Below are 15,895 nucleotides of genomic sequence, written 5' to 3'. Positions count from 1 at the left end.
CCTCTGGTATCTCTCTCTCTCTCTCTCTCGATTGGCATTCTAAGATTTGGTGTTCTGATTTAGAAACTCGAAACGTGATTAGATCTGATTGTAATTTTGTCAATGTCTTGGCTGTGAAATGGGAAAAAGATTGTTGATTTGGTTAGATGATGATCAAACCCAAGGGGGATTTCTCTCGAAATTAACAATGTTGATAGCTTTTCATCTCAAAATCGATAGGGTTCTTGTCTAGTTGAATTCAAGGTTGCTGGTTTCGGTTCGATCCGTAGAGTTTGATTCATCATTCACACAGTTACTGCTGTGCAAACACATTTTTACGCAGGTTTTGTAAAGAAAACATAGTGGTTGTAGCCTGTTAGAGACTCGGTATGTTCAAGCTATCGCCTCGCAGGAACTCCAGATCTAAAGGGTTCAAGGTCAAGCATGCTCTGCAGCTATTTCTTTTGCTGGGTGTCTGCGTCTGGCTGGCTTACCAAGTCAAGCAGTCTCATGGCAAGAAAGCGGAGTTCAAGGAAACCATAAAGGGTGGCGGCAACCAAATCTTCAAGTTAGGAAGAAAGGATCTAAAGCCTGTTGTGGATGAAATTGTTGATAGCAATGCAGGGCGGAAGGAGGAGGAAGAAGAAGATAACAGGAATGGAGAAGAGCGAAACAAGCCTGAAGAGATCGATAGCATAGGAAGAGGCACTGGAGATGATGAGCTAAATGAAAATGGTGAAAATAAAATTGAAGAGAGAACAAATCATCCTGGAGATTCTATACAAGGAGAAAAAGAAAGTGAAACGAGCAAGGAGATTACTAGTCAGGAGAATGTGAATGAAAATGAAGAGAGCAAAGAGGATGAAACTGGAAACGGAAGGGATGAAGACGACAAAGCCAAGGAGAGTGAGGAAAGCAATGAGAAGGAGACCGAAGGGACCAAAGAGAAAGAAAGTGAAGAGAAGGAGAATGTACAGACTGTAGAGAAAGAAAGTGAAGAGAAGGAGAACGGAGAGACCAAAGAGACAGAAAGTGAACGGAAGGAGAATGTAGAGACTACAGAGAAAGTAAATGAAGAGAAGGAGAACGGAGAGACCAAAGAAACAGAAATTGAACAGAAGGAGAATGGAGAGAACAAAGAGCAAGAAAATGAACAGAAGGAGAATGACAAGACCAAAGAGAAAGAAATTGAACAGAAGGAGAATGAAGAGACCAAAGAGGACAGAAGTGACGAGAAAGGAACATCGGAGGAGACTCAAGGGGTGGATAATAAAGAGGGGGAACAACGCAATGATACAGATGATAAAGAAAAGGAGGCCGAAGAGAAGGAAGGTGATAAGATTGAGAAGCTGCTTTTAACTGATGATCGGGTTCAAGTTCGAGGTGAAACTGATGAGGGGGCAAGAGAAGAGCCTTACAAGGCTGATGATGCCTCCAGTGCTATGTCCCATGAAATTCAGAATGCAACGCAAGATAATGAACAAGGCGGTTCAGAAAATTCTAAAGAAGAAAAGCAGTTTGGAGACAAAGAAAATAATACAAATAGCACTGAAGTCGTTGATGTTGATCAAAACAAGTCTGTCTCAAATGTGGAAGTGACTGAAAAGATTGAACTGAATGATAATGAAAAGGCCAAGGAAACTGAAGCGGGTGGTGATGAGAGTAATCATTTGGAACCAGACAATGGTTCCACGCGTAATTCAACCGATCAGCAGCAAGTAGACACCAAGACAGATGACTCTACACTGAATAGTTCAACCAATCAGCTGCAAGGGGACACAAAGATGGATGACTCTACACCACAAAATTCTACAGATCAGCAGCAAGTGGACCCTAAGAAAGATGACTCTACACAGCAAAATGTTGTATTAGAGCAAACCAAGAGATCTGATGTAGCTACCAACAGCAAGCAACAAGACTCTAGCACAACAGCTTCCACTATAACTCAGAATGGAGATGCAACAAATGGAGTAACCCTAGATACTTCTAGTAATGCAGAATCTGTTGTGTCAGATAGGACTGTCGACTCCAGTACACCTATGGAAACTGATAAAACTTCTGCACCTTCAACCATGAGCATTGTGCAGACTCAAAATCTCAGCAGTGACATGGAGGTAGAAGGAAAACAGGAAAATATACTCTCTCAAAAAACAAACGAGAATGAAGATGCTGGCCAAAAGCAACAAGTTGATTCTTCATTCCAACAAGAGAAAGATGCACCCTCAAAGACAGATAACAACTCTGATGCTAGCCAGAATGAAAATGGCGGTGCTGTTCCGAACAACACAAATGAAAATGCCAATACAGATGCAGGCCAAAAGGAAGAATCAGTTGACTTGTCGAATTCTTCAGTATCCCAAGACAAAGAAGAATCTTCAAACACCAATACTAATGTTGAGGATGGACAGAATGAGAATGAGAATGTTATTCGAAGCAACACCAACGACAATGTCAGTGCAGATGCAGGCCAAAAGGAGAATGAAGGTGCTGTCGGAGAGGGATCTGGTAATGCCCAGAAAGAGAACGAAGATTCTTCGAACTTGAATGACAATACTAATGAGAGCCAGAATGTGACACTGGATTCGACAAATTCTTCAATCCCCGAATAAGAGAAAGAGGCTCGAATAGACCTGGATACTTTGCCGGAAAGCAAAACTGAAACTAATAACGATGATGAAACGGCCGCTGAGTAAAACATTTTAATAAGTTCACCATTCGTTGCGCAACCATTTATGTCATTTTGATTTCATATATTTTTTCTTGTGGGGTGATTAACCGTAACGTTCATTGATCACTCTACCACTCAACCTCCTTGTGATTATAGTGCTAAGGTATATTATCAATCTTGTGGGTAATATTTTGACAAGTTGTAAGATTCAGGTTTTCTGCAATTGCATAATTCTTATGATCCACTCTTTGATGCTGTATTTCCTCTCACTCTTCTAGAGAAATTTTTTAGGTGCGGACATCCAGACCATTTGACCATCTTCGGACACGCAAAACCGTACCCCTTGTATTTTGGTCCAACCTACGCATAGTGTTTGGTGCCCTGCGTCGGAAAACAAGAATCTCTTCTTTTCTGATCTTTCTTTTGCCAAAGGAAAGCTAAGTTAGGGAAAGGAGAGGTTCTTGGGTACGACGCCTGAATTGGAGGTGGTGTGAGAGGAGGGTGGGATCCAAATGGCTCAAGTTTAGCATGGCAAATCAGGAGATGAGGCACTTGTCCGGTCCACACCCAAGGACACCCTATGCCCCACTGCCCTTGATTTTCCAAACTTTGGTTCCATCCCTCTCTCACACAACACACGCTCATGTTATCCGACGGAAAATCTCCCGTGGGGAAGAGAAAAGTTTTGTGTCTAGATCCGTAAGAATGAGATGGTCCGGTAGTTGAACTTCAGAATTTCTCTAGGGAAAGGACTTGAGATTATTGCTTCGGCAGAACACAAAACGTCGAGTGTTACTGCTAAACGCCGTATTATATATAAACAGCTATCCATTTGTTATCAGGCACTTGTTCACCACAAACCTCATGTGATTCTGAGTTTTCATTTGCATCCTGAAATTCTCATTTTAATGTTTCAGTCGATAAATTTCTCCGAAAAAGCTGTGTCGAACATATTGAGGGACCGAAAAAATCACCATACTCGGCAAAAAAATAGACATATAGATTGAAGGTCAGGAAGCTGGAAAGAGAAACACACCAACATCTCATCATCTCATTCATGTGCGTCAATGGTTACAGACAAACATAACTAAACTGAACAACTAACCACAAAGTCTTGATCCCGATTTCATAAAGAAAAATACACGCACGTATTCACATCCAAATAAACCCAAAGACGACTGATGCATCCGTCTGACATGAACATGAACGAGAGTTATTCCAAATGGTCCCTTCTTGAAATGTCCCAAATGCCAGCCTAGTGGTCGTGCTTTCTTTCGAAAAGGCCATCCGGACCTGAACACCAAAGAAAATGCTCAGATATTCGAGCAAAACTTCTTGAAGAGAAAGAGAATAAACACACGAAACTTTGTGAACAAGTAGAAACAGAAAACAATAATGCCTCAACATCTCAATATCTCCAAATGCAGCGAGGAAAAGTTGGCAAATTAGAAAGCTGTTCAGAGCACAAAAGCAATTGAAGTTTGTGTTCTTTTTTAATGCAGGTTAATTTGGAAAAACAAAATAGCGTACCTTTTTTACCAATATGCACGCACATCTGTCTACGAACAAGAATGTACCAGCTTTAACAATGCTTCAATTTCAGCTATTCTAAAATCCAGTCCTAGAATTGGTATCAACTTGGGAACAACATTTCACATACTTGGTAGATATTGGTCTCCCTTTTTCCTTTTTTTTTTTTCTTTCAAATTATCAAAATACATCTAAGGTCGTGAAAACAATTCAAACATGCTCCTACTACTACCCGAACAACCTGTTCTTCACTTGACATACTGGTACTAACGAAAACCAAGATGAAAAATAATGGCTAAGGTGAATACAAAGTTTTAGAATGTGATGCCAGATGTAGCAATCAAATGAAAGATATATTTAAAAGACACCAACAACAACAACAAAGCCTTATCCCACTAAGTGGGGTCGGCTATATGAAATCCCAGAACGCCACTGGGCTCGGTTTTGTGTTATGTCTTCTGTTAGATCCAAGTAGTCCAAGTCTAACGATTCAACATAAGAACGGAGTGCCGGCTGTCGACTACCTGACACCCTCCCCCTCCTCCTTTAAAAAAAAAACCAAATTATTTGATTTCCATTATAGAAACCATCTTTGAGGAGAAATATACTAAAAACATCAAACCAGACTTAATCACATGAGACAACAATTCAAATCTAATCATTGTTTCAAGTAAAAAGAAAACAGTGAACATGCACATTAGGTCAACAAAAGATTATCATAAAATCAGTCTATAATGATGTTCAGAATCATATATTATACCCCATGGGAATTCCTTATTGCGGATATGCAAGTATGGGTATGGCTGCAAACATAAAGAACAGAAAACGTGGATCACCATCAACTGCAGAAGGTAAAGACATAATATCAAGGAATGCAAAGAAAAATCGCAACGCTTAAGAAAGCTCACAGGAGGCGGTTCATAGTGAGGATGCGGCTTTGACAGGTTAACAAAAGTTAAAATAGTGCAGGCAGCAATGCCTAAGTAAGTTATCTTCTCCCACTTGTCCGCCTCACCTGAGTGAGTGAAGTAGAAAAACAGATCAATGCAATGTAAAACCACTAAAATAATCGGTGATGCCAATCGTATCGAGAACGAATTTTATGCTCCAAACCCAGATGGATCTCAATGCTTAAGGTGTCACCATAGCATTCTACATTATTCAAGCTAACCGGAAAGGCTTCAGACTCCGCCGAATTCCGGAATTAAATTCATCTTATATTTGGTCATTTCTTTTACAACAATATACACAAACCTATCAAACTATTGAACAAAAGGGAAGAAAATAATAACAAAAATATAGGAACTAAGGTAAAAACCCTAACATACACCCGCAGCTCCAAATGTTAAGAATGAGGATCCTCTCCGGATCCTCTTTGTGAGGATCCCCGAAATCCTCAAATCATTTCACTTCATCGTACTATCAGTTTTTGTCAGATACCATTCATATTTAATTTTAAATAAAAGTATTCAAAATAATTTTTGATGGCATAAAATACGATCCACAGACACGATTTGAATATCCTCACTCAAATGTTAATTGGATTTTCTCGGATAAAAAATTCGTAATAAAACTAAGAAATAATAATTCCATCAGTAAGAAAAATTAAATAATCGCATATATTCGTGTGCGTGTGTGTGCGGGCGTCGGAGAGAGAAAGATAAGAAATTACGAGCATCGTTGTGTCCAGCAGAGGAGGAGAAGGAGCGCTTTGGAGGAGCAACTGATCGAGAGCCGCCGCGCAGGGCGGTCCAAAGCCCAGCAGCTCGGACCATCGCCATCGCCATCTCTTAGAAAAGCTGTATCTCTCAGTCGTTGATGTTGTATTGTTTAGAGAACTTACAGCAAAATGCGAAACCAATTGTCGACAACCTTGTTGCAGGAATTGTGTAGAGGAAAGCCCATTTCTCTAAAGCCACTTTCTGTTTACACCCAACAAATTACAGGCCCAAGGTTGCCTATTACAAATGCATGTTTATCCACACTTTTGGAAAATATTCACAACACTCAAATATTAAACCCAATTCCACTAAGATATCACATATTAAATAATATTCACAACACTCACCCTTAATGTGTAAATACTCAAGTAAATATCACATCAAATACAACAAAGTTGAAGTCGTCTCATAGGCACTTATTTAAGAACACGCTAGTCTTAAACAAGGAAACCTGCATATGAAAATAAGTCTCACAAAATCCGACTATTGTAAAACCCAATATGGGACAAAAAACCATAGTCTAAGAATAAATGTGAGTTAATGCAAAGCCAATTTAAACTTCTACAGGACGTACACAAGGGTATGATCAATTTGAATGGGTGCCTCGTTAAAAGCTAGTCAATTAGCAAAAACCCAAAAGGAAAAATGCTCCTAATTGTAGGGAAAAAAGTATATTAAGTTCAAGTGAGTATACTTCGGATACTTCCTTGAATTTGATATAATTCCAAAAATAACTAACAGTGTTACTACTTAGAAAGTTTTGATGCGAACTAATTAAGCACACAAATTAAAACCCTCTTGTGACAATTGTAGTAAAGATGCAAGTAGGGATCGTTCTAGACCGGGGATTAGGAGGGATTACTAAATCACTTGGAAACTGACTCAAAAATGTAAAACAAACGTTAAAACACTAAACTAGACTCAAAGAATGCATAACTAAACAATAAAACACTAAAACAAATCAAAAGACTCAAAGAATACAAAACACTTATAAACACAAACTAAGACACTTTCTAACTAAATTAGACACTAAGGTAAAGGGGGATTCAGGTTTTGACGAAATTAAACTAAATACACAGATTGTAATTTAAAGGCAGAATGTAAATATGAATGTGATGAAAATATGGATGAATGCTAGCTAGAAGGTTCTTCTCCACACATGTCACACTTGCATACAATTTGATTTTCAGTTGGTCTTTCGATGAATTATGAAACTCAACACCCCGGGTTAATTAGGTCCGCTTAAATTAACCGTCAAGTTTTCCTTAAGTTAATGAATTGGATGATTGCATGCGACAACCCAAAGCATTCCCCACAAGTTCCCTACATGAATTGCATAATAGAGATACAAGCAAGAATCATTAAGCATTATGAAAACTATAAGTATTGACGAGGCATTCGTTACTATGATTGCATGAAACTTATGCCAAGAATTTATTTAACGCGATTGTTTATAAGCAACCTCCACTACTTGTGAATATAAGTTCATAACTATTAGGTGAAACTCACTTATATTCTAGCGTCATATTCATGCATGAAAATTAAGCGTGCACTCTCAATAAACATACACAAATAAGTTATCGATCAAGCAGTTAAACAAATTGAATTCACCATTCATGAAATTCCAACCAAACGTAATCAAATCATATTGCAAGCATAAACATGGTTTCGAATCACCCCCTAGCTAAATAGGGATTTAGCCTCTCATGTTCACAACAAGAAAAATAAAATTGAATTTAAACATAAAGAACAAAGGATGGATTACACCTAGAACGCCCAACGAATCCACTTGAATTTCTGCGCGTCTAAGCCCTCCTTCTTCTTCTCCTTGCTGCAGCAGTGAAAGTCTAGGTGAGTTTTGGATGTTTTTCTGATTTTGGGATTGGGTTTATGGAGGTTTAGTGGTGCGGCAATGGTGGGGAAAGGTTTGGAATGGAGGGGGAATGCATGGTGGTGCTGCGGCAGAAAAGGGAGGCTGCTGGAATTATGGGGGAAGGCACGGCCAGGTGTTGAAGTGGCTGGAGTTGTGGGGAAAAAGGTGCGGCTGAAGGAGAGAATGAATTATGGGAGATGGTAGTCACGACTGTTAAGAATTATGGTGGAAAAATGGGGGAGTTATTGCGGCTTAGGGAGGAAAAAGGAATGGAATGGTGGGCTGCACAGCTGGAAAGTGGAGGGAGAAGGTGCGGCTGTTGGCAGGGAGAACAAAGTGCGGCTGGAATGGAATTCTTAGATTAGGTGCCACGGCTTTGATTTATTTTTGGTTTATTAGGGTTAATGGTCAATTGGGGGGGGGGGGGGGCCACGGCAGAGAAGAAAACTGGGAGATTGGCTTATGGTGGCTGAATGGATGGGAGAAAGTCACGGCTAGAAAGGCAAAAAAAATAGGTTTTGTGGCTGTTTTGTTTTATTAAATATTGTTGCTGAAAAATATGAAAAGAAAAATAATAAGAGGTCCCTAAGGTGCGGCTAAATGGTGGAAACCCTAGGGTTTTAGAAATTTAAACCCTAGTTTATTTTTATTAACTAAAATTCACCTAAAGGCTGCTAGAATTTAGGAAATAAAATCAGAAATTAAAAAGGGAATAATTAAAGGGTGCGACTAGGGTTAGGTTAGGAGAGGGAAATAGGGTTTAATTTCACAACATTGGACAAAAGTGCCCCCCCTTGCACGGCAAGGGAAGGGAATTAGGGTTAAGGCACGGCAAGGTTGTGTAATTGGGCTAGGGCCTTGGTTTTGTGTCCTAAAGTGCCTACAAGGACTTCAAAGTGGCTAGAAAATACGGACGTTTAAGATTAGGAAAGGTTACCAAAACGGGAAACTTAGGGTTAACTTTCCTACTTCAAGTAGGAAACCTTGTTTGAGTAGGATTCCTCGTTTTGGTAAGAATTCATCGTTGGAGTAGGAATTCGTCGTTTCTTCACGTCTTCAACTCATTCATTCCTCTTTCGCTCCAAAAGACTCCAATTTGCATCTTCTTGCACACTTTGACCTTATAATCTGAAAATACACAAAAGTGGCCTTAAACACTAAAATAACTAAATAAACACAACATAAATGCACGAGAACAAGCTAATTGAGTTGCAAGAATATGCTCCTATCAAATTCCCCCACACTTAACTTTTGCTAGTCCTCAAGCAAAACAAAACTACTAAACTAAACAAAACGAAACAAAACAAACAAAACATAACCTAAACCTTCCAACGTTTGCCTCAGGGATTTCCAATGAAACATGACATATCAAAGATCATTACTCACATAGCTTTTAGTCTTCCTTCCCCTCGAGCACATACTTACTCATAGTCACCATTCACTAGTTCTCATTTAATCAATTAAAACACATTTTGAATGTAGTAACATGCCTTAGAGAATTCCCTCAATTCCTCACTAGTTATGCACTCTATTTTCACTCAGATTTTCTGACTACACACCCTACACTAGTTATATGTGAGAAGATTGATGTAAACATGAAAGACTAGTACTCACATATGTTATAACAAAGAACACAATTTCTGGAGTAATTAAACGTGTTTAGATATGATCTCATGAATGGAATGCTACTACTTAGATGCGAGAACCAGTGACACCATAGGCTCATACCAAATTCAAACTCCACAATTGACATGCACAACACTCAAGATAGAAGTCAAGGGTTGTAACGGGGCTTGGGGTATTGGCTCACAAGGAAAGGTAGGGATAAACAAAAGTTCTTTAAGCAATAGTAAGTAAAGTAATGAAATTATGACCTAGAATTCCCTTAGGATGCAGAAATCAACTTTTAGACAAATAGGGGAGATTCAAACGACTCTTAGGGCCTAATTCATTGTTTTGGGCCCTTACTTCAACAACCAATACTTTTCAACTATTTTCAACTTTTTTTTTTTTTCACTTTTTTTCTTTTTTTTTTTTTTTTTTTTTTTTTTTTTTTTTTTTAACCATGCCTATAGCACATAAACTCATATCAGTAATCCTTCCCCCACACTTATTTTCTGCAACACATTAATCAAAGGGAATTCATTCATGCTTACTATGCTTCAAGAACAAGGGTAAGGATGGTCCTAATCTAGGCTAGGTGAGGATGATATGGGTTAACAAAGAACATGGGCTAACAAAGCTCAATGGGGTTAAACTTAAACACAAAATGAGTTAAGGGCACATGGCTATTTGGCTTTTGGTGGTGGTCACTACACAACTTCATCTTGAATACGTGTTATGCAAATCAATGACATGCTTTGAATGAAATGGGCATGAGTTCTAGCATTTGGAACTAAGTGATGAAAACGCCTTCTAAGTATTAACCAAGCAATGAATAATGAGATCATGCAACGACTTTAGAAAACAATGATGCACAGATTATTACTCTCCAAATAAACGTTTAGGCTCAACTCTCACAGGGATGTAGCGTTAGTTTGAGTTCCTTCCTTCAAGCATGTTACAAAAACTGATTTTTATCATTTGTGATTACATGTGAATTCGTAAACTATAACTACAAACAAGCATAAACCAAAGAGTATATCAAACGTCCATCCATGTTTGTAACTTTCTTTAACCATCATGCAATTAAAAACCAAATCCTCATCATTGTGTTGGAAGGTAACCTACGACACAAACAAACACACAAAAACAACTCTTTTTGGGTTTTTCAAAGCAATTTTTCAAATTTTTATGGGATTTTCGGATTTTTAAGTCAACATACTCTAAAACACTCTAAAATAGCTTAAAAACACTTAAAAACAGTGGGAAACAAGTTTAGACATGTTAGGTGGTAAAACCCTACGAATTTCATGCAAAAATATCTCAAAACAGAATGTTACCCCCCCCACACTTAAACTAAACATTGTCCTCAATGTTTCAAGCTTAACATCACACCAAACACAAGCAAACACATAAACAGCAACTAACTCATTAAACATGGCAGAATGTAAATAACAAAGAGAAGAGGTTAGGGACGCAAATCTGGTTATGGAGTGTAAATTCCATCTTCTCCTTGTTGAATGCATGGGTTGCCTCCCAAGAAGCGCTTGCTTTAACGTCTTCCAGCCGGACGAAACCTTCTTTTAATCTTCACTCTGGCTCACGGCATGGAGGGGTATGTCCTCCACGGTATACTTCTTGAAATTTCTCGTAGTATGGCTCACTGAATGGGCGGGGATAATGATCCTCCCTGATAGTGGTGTTTCGGTTCCGACAATCCATATAACTGCTCCCACCACCTTTATATCGATTGGGCTCCTGCACCAACGAAGGTAACAACCTATTAGTTGAAATAGGAATTGAGATTGGAATTGAAGACTTACAAACATAGTGTGGTGAGGGCTCAAAAATGGCAGCCCTTTCAACAATGTTACTATGGCTACTTTCGGCCATATTGGGTGGTTGTAGACCAATCACTCCAAGTTCTTCTCCAATGGTGGTGCTTGATACATCCTTCGTGGTAAGTGTGGATCCTTTCGGCCCTTTGTCCTTATGCATATCTACGACAAAGCAAGAACGGCTATCGTTAGGATTCTTAATAGAGTCATAAACATTAAATTTAATTACATCACCACCAAACTCCATTGTTAGTGCTCCTTTGGCCACATCAATCTTTGTTTGGGCCGTTTTCATGAACGGACGGCCTAGCAAGAGTGGCAATGATGGAGCATCGCTCGAATCCTCCATTTCTAAGACATAAAAATCTGCAGGAAATATGAGATGATTGACCTGCACTAAAACATCCTCAAGGACTCCCTTGGGATAAACATTAGAACGATCGGCCAACTGAATTATAACGCCATCTTGTTTTAACTCACCAAGGTTCATAGATGCATAAATGGAATATGGCATGACATTAATAGAAGCACCTAAATCTAACATGCATTGTTTAAATCTCGTGTTTCCAATTGTGCATGGGATAGTAAAGCTCCCTGGATCCTTACATTTTGGAGGCAACTTTCGTTGCAAAACCGCTGATACATTTTCACTCACTTTCACAACTTCTTTGTTTGAAATTCTTTTCCTAGTTGTGCATAACTCTTTTAAAAACTTTGCATACCTGGGCACTTGCTTAATGGCATCAAGTAAAGGAATGTTTACTTGGACTTTCCGAAACGTCTCCAGAATGTCTTTTTCCTGCTCCTCCTTCTTTGTTTGCATGAACCTACTAGGAAAAGGCACATTGAAAGGAAAAACATTAGTCGGAACCGAATTTGACACATTCTTACCCTTTTTGGCCGAATTAGACAATTTGGAGTCATTTAAAGCTTGCGGCAAAGGTGTTTCCACCTTTACCGTGGGTTGGCTTGCTTCTTCCTCTTCAATTCTCCGTCTTTCATCCTCTTCGGGGCTTGATGGTGATGATTTGGATGTAATGCCAACTTCTTTTCCACTTCTCAAGGTGATTGCGTTGGCCGTTTCGAACCCTCCCTTTGGGTTTGGAATGGTTGAGCTTGGGAGTTGGCCTTGCTCACGAAACTTCCCCACAAATTCTGCAATCTGCCCAATTTGTCTCTCCAATTGCTCCACCCTCTTATCTTGGTTCTGCATGGCTTTGGCTTGATTTTCTTGCCCCTGAGACAAATTCGTTAGTAACTTAAGAAGTGTATCATTATCTAAAGTGTTACCTGAACTTGTTTGGGCAGATTGTGGAGGTGCTTGTGTGGGTGCGAATGGCTTGGTGAAGAAGCCCGGGGGTTGTTGCCTGAAGCCTCCTTGTTGTGGTGGTTGTTGGGGCTCCCTCCATTTGAAATTCGGGTGGTCTCTCCAACCGGGATTGTAGGTGTTGGAATACGGATCGTTCCTTGGTTGGTTTTGACCTTGAAACCCAATTGCGTTGGCGCTTTCCCATCCACCATTTTCTATGAGTTGTGGGCACTTCTCAGAAGCATGTCCTTGGATCGAACACACCCCGCATACAACTGGTCCTTGCATCCTCATGCCTTCGGCCATCTGAGACACAATGGAAGTAAGATTAGCTAACTGGGAATGAATGTCAGGTGTGGAACTTACCTCATGAACCTGCTGCCGTGGAGGTCCTCTTTGGCCTACTCCCTCGTATTGTTGAGCGTTCAACGCTCGGTTAGCGATCAAAACCTTAGCATCCCTGGGTGTCTTGTCCACCAATGCTCCACCCGCTAAGGCATCGAGCATTTGACGTTCGATAGGTAGGAGCCCCTCGTAGAAGTATTGTAGAAGCAACTCCTCCTTCATCTGGTGCTGTGGACACGAAGCAACAAGAGATTTAAATCGTTCATAATACGTAGGAAATGACTCACCTTCTTCTTGTTGAATCCCACTTATCCTTTTACGCAAAAGGATGATTCTAGAAGTTGGGAAAAACTTCTCCAGAAAAGCCCTCTTCATGCTCTCCCATGATGTGACGGTTCTGGGAGCTAAGTCGTACAACCAATCCTTGGCTTTGTCCATCAAAGAAAATGGGAAAGCCTTCATCTTCAATATGCTTCCGTCGACGTTGACGGGAGTCATGCTTGAACACACCACCTCAAATTCCTTCAAGTGCTTGTTCGGATCCTCCATAGACAACCCATGGTACTTCGGAATATGGTGGAGCAAACTGGACTTCAACTCGAACTCGTTGGTCTTCCCTTCGGCAGGTGGGGGATATTGGATACACAAGGGTGCTGCATTATCCAATCCCGAGGCCGAAAGCTCCTTGAGTGTCCGGGTATCCACGGCCATGACTTGTGGTTCCTCAAATGCACCTGTCGTAGCCTCTTCTTCTTCAAGGTCAGATTCCGGACGTTGTGGACTTGGTTTGTGTGGCTTCCTCTTCTGTCTCAAAGTCCTCTCAAAATCGCTGTCAAAATCAGAGATATGCTCACGAATCGGTTGAGAACTCCGAGTCATGCACTAGTACCTAAAACAAGGAAAACAAAACAAGGTCAGAATTCCTAACAAAAACTAAATTAAACAGAAAGTAACAATCCAAGGGATTAGCAAAGTTGCTAATCCCCGGCAACGGCGCCAAAAATTTGATGCGAACTAATTAAGCACACAAATTAAAACCCTCTTGTGACAATTGTAGTAAAGATGCAAGTAGGGATCGTTCTAGACCGGGGATTAGGAGGGATTACTAAATCACTTGGAAACTGACTCAAAAATGTAAAACAAACGTTAAAACACTAAACTAGACTCAAAGAATGCATAACTAAACAATAAAACACTAAAACAAATCAAAAGACTCAAAGAATACAAAACACTTATAAACACAAACTAAGACACTTTCTAACTAAATTAGACACTAAGGTAAAGGGGGATTCAGGTTTTGACGAAATTAAACTAAATACACAGATTGTAATTTAAAGGCAGAATGTAAATATGAATGTGATGAAAATATGGATGAATGCTAGCTAGAAGGTTCTTCTCCACACATGTCACACTTGCATACAATTTGATTTTCAGTTGGTCTTTCGATGAATTATGAAACTCAACACCCCGGGTTAATTAGGTCCGCTTAAATTAACCGTCAAGTTTTCCTTAAGTTAATGAATTGGATGATTGCATGCGACAACCCAAAGCATTCCCCACAAGTTCCCTACATGAATTGCATAATAGAGATACAAGCAAGAATCATTAAGCATTATGAAAACTATAAGTATTGACGAGGCATTCGTTACTATGATTGCATGAAACTTATGCCAAGAATTTATTTAACGCGATTGTTTATAAGCAACCTCCACTACTTGTGAATATAAGTTCATAACTATTAGGTGAAACTCACTTATATTCTAGCGTCATATTCATGCATGAAAATTAAGCGTGCACTCTCAATAAACATACACAAATAAGTTATCGATCAAGCAGTTAAACAAATTGAATTCACCATTCATGAAATTCCAACCAAACGTAATCAAATCATATTGCAAGCATAAACATGGTTTCGAATCACCCCCTAGCTAAATAGGGATTTAGCCTCTCATGTTCACAACAAGAAAAATAAAATTGAATTTAAACATAAAGAACAAAGGATGGATTACACCTAGAACGCCCAACGAATCCACTTGAATTTCTGCGCGTCTAAGCCCTCCTTCTTCTTCTCCTTGCTGCAGCAGTGAAAGTCTAGGTGAGTTTTGGATGTTTTTCTGATTTTGGGATTGGGTTTATGGAGGTTTAGTGGTGCGGCAATGGTGGGGAAAGGTTTGGAATGGAGGGGGAATGCATGGTGGTGCTGCGGCAGAAAAGGGAGGCTGCTGGAATTATGGGGGAAGGCACGGCCAGGTGTTGAAGTGGCTGGAGTTGTGGGGAAAAAGGTGCGGCTGAAGGAGAGAATGAATTATGGGAGATGGTAGTCACGACTGTTAAGAATTATGGTGGAAAAATGGGGGAGTTATTGCGGCTTAGGGAGGAAAAAGGAATGGAATGGTGGGCTGCACAGCTGGAAAGTGGAGGGAGAAGGTGCGGCTGTTGGCAGGGAGAACAAAGTGCGGCTGGAATGGAATTCTTAGATTAGGTGCCACGGCTTTGATTTATTTTTGGTTTATTAGGGTTAATGGTCAATTGGGGGGGGGGGGGGGCCACGGCAGAGAAGAAAACTGGGAGATTGGCTTATGGTGGCTGAATGGATGGGAGAAAGTCACGGCTAGAAAGGCAAAAAAAATAGGTTTTGTGGCTGTTTTGTTTTATTAAATATTGTTGCTGAAAAATATGAAAAGAAAAATAATAAGAGGTCCCTAAGGTGCGGCTAAATGGTGGAAACCCTAGGGTTTTAGAAATTTAAACCCTAGTTTATTTTTATTAACTAAAATTCACCTAAAGGCTGCTAGAATTTAGGAAATAAAATCAGAAATTAAAAAGGGAATAATTAAAGGGTGCGACTAGGGTTAGGTTAGGAGAGGGAAATAGGGTTTAATTTCACAACATTGGACAAAAGTGCCCCCCCTTGCACGGCAAGGGAAGGGAATTAGGGTTAAGGCACGGCAAGGTTGTGTAATTGGGCTAGGGCCTTGGTTTTGTGTCCTAAAGTGCCTACAAGGACTTCAAAGTGGCTAGAAAATACGG

The 15,895-nt window shown here is 39.9% G+C and overlaps 3 protein-coding genes across 6 annotated transcripts; 1 reads left to right on the top strand and 2 right to left on the bottom strand.

The window, feature by feature from the left end:
* The first annotated feature begins 368 nt into the window (after positions 1-368).
* Positions 369-2,891, top strand: LOC137734223 (uncharacterized). The gene has a single exon (XM_068473523.2). It carries the CDS (start codon positions 369-371, stop codon positions 2,586-2,588), a length of 2,220 nt encoding a protein of 739 aa, XP_068329624.2. The 3' UTR covers positions 2,589-2,891.
* Positions 2,892-3,666: 775 nt separating this feature from the next.
* LOC137740563 (cytochrome c oxidase subunit 6a, mitochondrial) lies at positions 3,667-6,061 on the bottom strand. 4 transcript variants are annotated; one of them, XR_015956207.1, is made up of 5 exons: positions 5,850-6,061; positions 5,086-5,192; positions 4,938-4,980; positions 4,178-4,721; positions 3,667-3,940 (listed from the first exon to the last, which is right to left on the bottom strand). XR_015956207.1 is itself a non-coding variant. In XM_068480408.2 (4 exons), exons 1-4 carry the CDS (start codon positions 5,962-5,964, stop codon positions 3,903-3,905), a joined length of 303 nt encoding a protein of 100 aa, XP_068336509.2. In that variant the 5' UTR covers positions 5,965-6,061; the 3' UTR covers positions 3,667-3,902. The 4 variants fall into 4 exon arrangements, 3 of the variants coding, with proteins under 3 accessions (XP_068336509.2, XP_088541240.1, XP_088541239.1); XM_068480408.2 differs by lacking the exon at positions 4,178-4,721; XM_088685114.1 differs by lacking the exon at positions 4,178-4,721 and having other exon boundaries at positions 4,938-5,019; positions 5,850-6,048.
* A 3,746-nt stretch (positions 6,062-9,807) lies between these two features.
* On the bottom strand, positions 9,808-15,298 carry LOC148690665 (uncharacterized). The gene is made up of 2 exons (XM_088685472.1): positions 14,091-15,298; positions 9,808-14,045 (listed from the first exon to the last, which is right to left on the bottom strand). The coding sequence occupies exon 2, from the start codon at positions 13,742-13,744 to the stop codon at positions 10,964-10,966; it is 2,781 nt and encodes a 926-aa protein (XP_088541598.1). The 5' UTR covers positions 13,745-14,045; positions 14,091-15,298; the 3' UTR covers positions 9,808-10,963.
* Positions 15,299-15,895: the final 597 nt, after the last annotated feature.

Source organism: Pyrus communis, chromosome 15 (genome assembly GCF_041283825.1).
Source record: "Pyrus communis isolate YQ-2024b chromosome 15, ASM4128382v1, whole genome shotgun sequence".
Lineage (NCBI taxonomy): Eukaryota > Viridiplantae > Streptophyta > Magnoliopsida > Rosales > Rosaceae > Pyrus > Pyrus communis.
This window is presented reverse-complemented; position numbering and strand designations above follow the sequence as displayed.